General features: G+C 62.9%; 1 protein-coding gene across 1 annotated transcript; it reads right to left on the bottom strand.

Moving 5' to 3' along the window:
* Window positions 1-1,281: 1,281 nt before the first annotated feature.
* On the bottom strand, window positions 1,282-4,464 carry EIF3K (eukaryotic translation initiation factor 3 subunit K). Its single transcript, XM_030475132.1, has 8 exons — window positions 4,336-4,464; window positions 3,188-3,286; window positions 2,227-2,347; window positions 2,017-2,091; window positions 1,825-1,891; window positions 1,634-1,711; window positions 1,441-1,566; window positions 1,282-1,353 (listed from the first exon to the last, which is right to left on the bottom strand). Exons 1-8 carry the CDS (start codon window positions 4,392-4,394, stop codon window positions 1,322-1,324), a joined length of 657 nt encoding a protein of 218 aa, XP_030330992.1. The 5' UTR covers window positions 4,395-4,464; the 3' UTR covers window positions 1,282-1,321.
* Window positions 4,465-5,111: the final 647 nt, after the last annotated feature.

Raw genomic sequence — 5,111 nt, 5'->3', positions numbered from 1 at the left:
CGCCGCGCTGCGCAGGCGCGCCCGCCGCCCACCGCCCCATCGCGCCACCGACACCCGCCCCGCGCCTCTAAGCCACGCCCACCGCCGGGATAAGACACGCCCATTCAACGCAGGAGGACCAATCGCGGCGCCGAAGAGACACGCCGGTGTTGGGGGTTGGGGGGAAGACACGCCCACTCTGCGCGCACGGTCCCGCCACGCCGCTAAGACACGCCCATTCAGGGCAGGAGGACCAATCGCGGGTCCGCTGAGCCCCGCCCGCCGTGGGAAGGCACGCCCACCACCCGTCTAAGCACCGCCCACTCCGTCCAGGCCAACCAATCGCGTCTCATCCAAGCCCCGCCCGCAGGGTGAAGCCCAGCCCACTCTGCGCACCCCCTCCCGCCACACCGCTAAGCCACGCCCACTTGGGCAGGACACGCACGCCGCCAGTCTAATCCCCGCCCACTCCGTCCTGGCACGCCCACAGTCCCTCTAAGCCCCGCCCATTCAATCTAGGCAAACCAATCGCGTCTCCTCCAAGCCCCGCCCGCCGTGAGACGCCCCGCCCACTCCTGCCACGCCGCTAAACCCTGCCCACAGTCCATCTAAGCCACGCCCATTCAGCCCAATCGTGGCTCCTCTGAGCCCCGCCCGCCGAGGGAAGACACACCCCTTGCCCGTTTAAGCTCCGCCCACTTGGTCAGGACACGCCCACAGACCCTCTAAGCCCCGCCCATTCAGTTCAAGCCAACCAATCGCCTCTCAACCAACCCCTGCCCACAGAGAGAAGACACGCCTCCCGCCCATCTAAGCCCCGCCCACTCGTTCATGATGTGCCCACAGTCCCTCTAAGCCTGCCCACTCAGTCCAGGCAAACCAATCACATCTCCTCTAAGCCCCGCCCAGTGTGATAAGCCCCGCCCACAACCACCACCCCACTCACTCCATCCAGGCCAACCAATCGCGTCTCCTCTAAGCTCCGCCCACGGTGAGAAGACACGCCCACCGCGTGTCTAGGCCCTGCTCATTCAGCCCAGGCCAACCAATTGCATCTCTTTTAAGCCCCGCCCGCAGTAGAGAAGCCCCGCCCACAAGCCACACGAGGGCGTGGCCAGGCAGCAAAGGGGGCGTGGCCTCCCAAGCCCTCCTCCATTCAATGCTGCCCTATGGGGGGGGGGGGGGCCCCATTTCTGCCCCTTTAGACCCCCCCAAAAGGCGGGGAGCCAACACATCCCGGGGGGGGCACCCCTAGAACCACCCCCCCCAGCCCCAGGACCCCTTCCCAAAGGCACAGCAGCGGCTGGGGGCTTCTCCTTTACTAAAGAACAAGGTGGGGGGCTCAGAGGGATGAGGCCATGATGCTGGAGACGCCTGTGGGAGAAGGGAGACAGTGAGGGGGGGGTACCCCAGGTTTTGGGTGGAGGGGGTCACCCCAAATGCCCCCCCCCCCCCACGCACTGTCAAAGTCAATCTTCTCCACGATGTTCTTGGGCTTGATGCTCTCCTCCTGGTTGCAGATGAAGATCCGGCCGGGCTCCGGCTCCGTCCACCCATATTTGCTCATCCACACCTTCAGCTGAGCCTCTGGGGGGCAAAGGGGGGGTTTAGGGGGGATCTTCACCCCCAAACCCTCCTTTTGGCACCCCCTTACCTGAGAGGTCCCCCAACATCTCGGCCAGCAGCCAGCGGTCGATGTGCTGGTAGGTGATGCCCACCACGTGGCAGATGACTGTAGGAGAGGGCAGATTAGGCACCAGACCCCCCAACTCTGCACCCCAAAACCACCTGACAACCCCCCCCAACCCCAAATTCCCCCCCCCCAGGCCCCCCAAATTCCCTCACATTTCCTCACGGAGTCCTCAAAGCCGGTGATCCCATCCAGCAGCTCCATGTTCTCATCCAGAGCTTGCTGCGGAAGGAAAGGGGGGGGGATATGTGGGCATTAAAGTGCTATTGGGGGGGGAGAATGAGCACTGGGGGGGCCCCCCAAGTGCAAGCAGATTTGGGGTACCCCCCCCTTGCAGCAGGACTCACCCAGAAGGACTGGAAGTGACAGGTCTCCAGCAGCTCCCCTAAGTAGAGGATCTGCCTGATGGGTCTTTCCTCCTGCTGTTGGGAATGGTCATGGAAAAGGTGGGAAGAGAAGCTGCTTCCCCCCCCCCCAAACCCCCTTAAAATGGGGGTGTCCCCCCCCCCTTAACCCCTGCCTGGGGGTTCTCCAGCCCCCCAAGTGTGGGGGGATACGTGGGCCTGGTCGATCATGCACTTGCAGAGGGTGAAGTCGGTGTGGGGCAGGTTGGTGAGAGCCTTGAGCAGGATTTGTGCCGTCACCGTGCTCTGGAAGAACGCGGGGTTGAACTGGTACCTATGGGGGGGGGCACGTTATGGGGGGACACTCACGTTATGGGGGGACACACACGTTAAGGGGGGACAGGGGGGTCCGTGACCCCACCCCCCCGGGATCCTCTCTAAGGCCCCAGACCCCCCCTAACTGCCTCAAAGCACCCCCTATAATCCCTCTTAGACTCCCCATAACCCTTTATAACCCCAATAACCCCGCTTTATATCCCCATAAACCCCCTTATTACCCCAATAACCCCCCTTGTACCCCAATAACCCCCCTTGTACCCCCCTTATGCCCCCCATAACCCCCTTCTACGCCCCATAGTCCCCCTTATACTCCCCATAACCCCCTTATATGCCCCATAGCCCTCTTATACCCCCCATAACCCACCTTATTTGCCCCATAGTCCCCCTTATATGCCCCATAGTCCCCCTTATACCCCCCATAACCCCCTTATACTCCCCCTAACTCCCCTTATACCCTCCATAACCTCCTTATACACCCCATAACTCCCCTTATACCCCCCATAACCTCCCTTATACACCCCATAGTCCCCCTTATACCCCCCATAACCTCCCTTATACACCCCATAACCTCCCTTATACACCCCATAGTCCCCCTTATACACCCCATAACCCCCTTATACACCCCATAGTCCCCCTTATACCTCCCCTAACCCCTCTTAGAGCCTCCCAGAGCCCCTTTATATCCCCCCCACCCCCCTTACACCCCCCAGAGCCCGCCCTAGACCCCCTCATCGACCCCCCCAACCCCCCTTAGAGGCTCCCAGCCCCCCTAACTCCCCCCCAGGCCCCCCTAGACCCTCCCCAGCGCCCCCCGGCCCCCCATATCTGCCCGCACAGCTTCAGCACGGCCAGGTTGGCCTCCAGGTCGTAGGCGTTCTCCTTGGCCTGCGTCTCCACGTAGCGCTCCAGCGTGGCCAGGTTCTCCGGGTTGTACCTGCGGGAAGAGGGGCCGGGAGAACGGGATACGGAGCGGGATAACGGGAGAGGGGCCGGGAGAACGGGATAGGGAGCGGGATAACGGGATAGGGAGTGGGATAACGGGATAGGGAGCGGGATAAGGGAATAGAGACCGGGATAACGGGATAGGGAGCGGGATAAGGGGATAGGGACGGGGATAAGGGGGAGAGGGATGGGGATAAGGGGGACAGGGACCGGGATAAGGGGATAGGGACCGGGATAAGGGGATAGGGACCGGGATAACGGGATAGGGACGGGGATAAGGGGATAGGGACCGGGATAAGGGGATTGGGATGGGGATAAGGGGATAGGGAGCGGGATAACGGGACAGGGAGCGGGATAAGGGGATAGGGACAGGGATAAGGGGATAGGGACCGGGATAAGGAGATAGGGACGGGGATAAGGGGATAGGGACGGGGATAAGGGGATAGGGACGGGGATAAGGGGATAGGGAGCGGGATAAGGGGATAGGAGCTGGGATAAGGGGACAGGGATGGGGATAAGGGAATAGGAACCAGGAAAACAGGGATAAGGACGAGGATAAGGGGATAGGGAGCGGGATAAGGGGATAGGGAGAGGGATAACGGGATAAGGACGGGGATAAGGGGGACAGGAATGGGGATAAGGGGGATAGGGACGAGGATAAGGGGGATAGGGACGGGGATAAGGGGGATAGGGACGGGGATAAGGGGGATAGGGACGGGGATAAGGGGGATAGGGACGGGGATAAGGGGATAGGGACGGGGATAAGGGGGATAGCGACTGGGATAAGGGGATAGGGGCCGCGATAAGGGGATAGGGACCGGGATAAGGGGTATATGACTGGGATAATGGGATAGGGACTGGAAGAATGAGGATAGGGACTGGGATAAGGGGACCCCCCCCCCCATGGCCGCCGCCATGACAGGCCTATGAGGCCCCGCTCCGGGGCCGGTCGCTGTTTGCAACCCCCGGGCCGCCCCCCCCGGTCCGAGCCGGTTCCCCCCCGCCCCCGGCCCCCCCCCCCGGCCCGCCCCGTCCCGGTACCGGTCGATTCCCCGCAGGAGCTTCCCCACGTTCGCTCTCATCTGCTCGAACAGCGCCATGGCCGACCGGAAGTGCCGCCGCCGCGGAGCAGCCTGGGAATGTGGAGGACTGGGAGGGGAGGGGGGAGAGCCCCTGGTGGCCACGCCCACAGGGCTTAGGCCACGCCCGCCACACGGAGCCCCGCCCACAGGGTAAGGCCTCGCCCACCGCGCTTAGGCCACGCCCGCCGGGCCCTCAGGTACAGACCCGGGTCCTAAAGCCCGCCCGCCCCGCTCCGGAACCCCCAATTACCCCCTTGGACCCCAAATTCCACTCTGGGAGCCCCAAATTCAACCCTGGGACCCCCAAATCCCACCCTAGAGCCCCAAATCCCACCCTGGAACCCCCAAATTTCGCTCTGGCACCCCGAAATTCAACCCTGGGACCCTCATATTCCACCCTGGGAACCCCAAATTCCACCCTGGGACCCCCAAATTACCCGGTGAGACCCCCAAACCCCACCCCAGAGCCCCAAATCCCACCCTAGAGCCCCACATCCCACCCTAGACCCCCAAATCCCCCACCGGGACCCCCAAATCCCACCCTAGAGCCCCGAATCCCACCCTGGGACCCCCAAATCCCACCCCAGGACTCCCAAATCCCACCCCGCGACCCCCAAATCCCACTCTAGAGCCCCAAACTCCACTCCAGAACCCCCAAATTCCCCCCTGGGGCCCCCAAATCACCCCAATTCCCGGGTCCCCCCCAATCCCAAAGTGGGGGGGGGTCAAGAAGGA

This window comes from Strigops habroptila, unplaced genomic scaffold, assembly GCF_004027225.2.
Source record: "Strigops habroptila isolate Jane unplaced genomic scaffold, bStrHab1.2.pri NW_022045631.1_ctg1, whole genome shotgun sequence".
NCBI lineage: Eukaryota > Metazoa > Chordata > Aves > Psittaciformes > Psittacidae > Strigops > Strigops habroptila.
The sequence above is the reverse complement of the archived record's forward strand: the minus strand, read 5'-3'. Positions and strand labels throughout refer to the sequence as shown.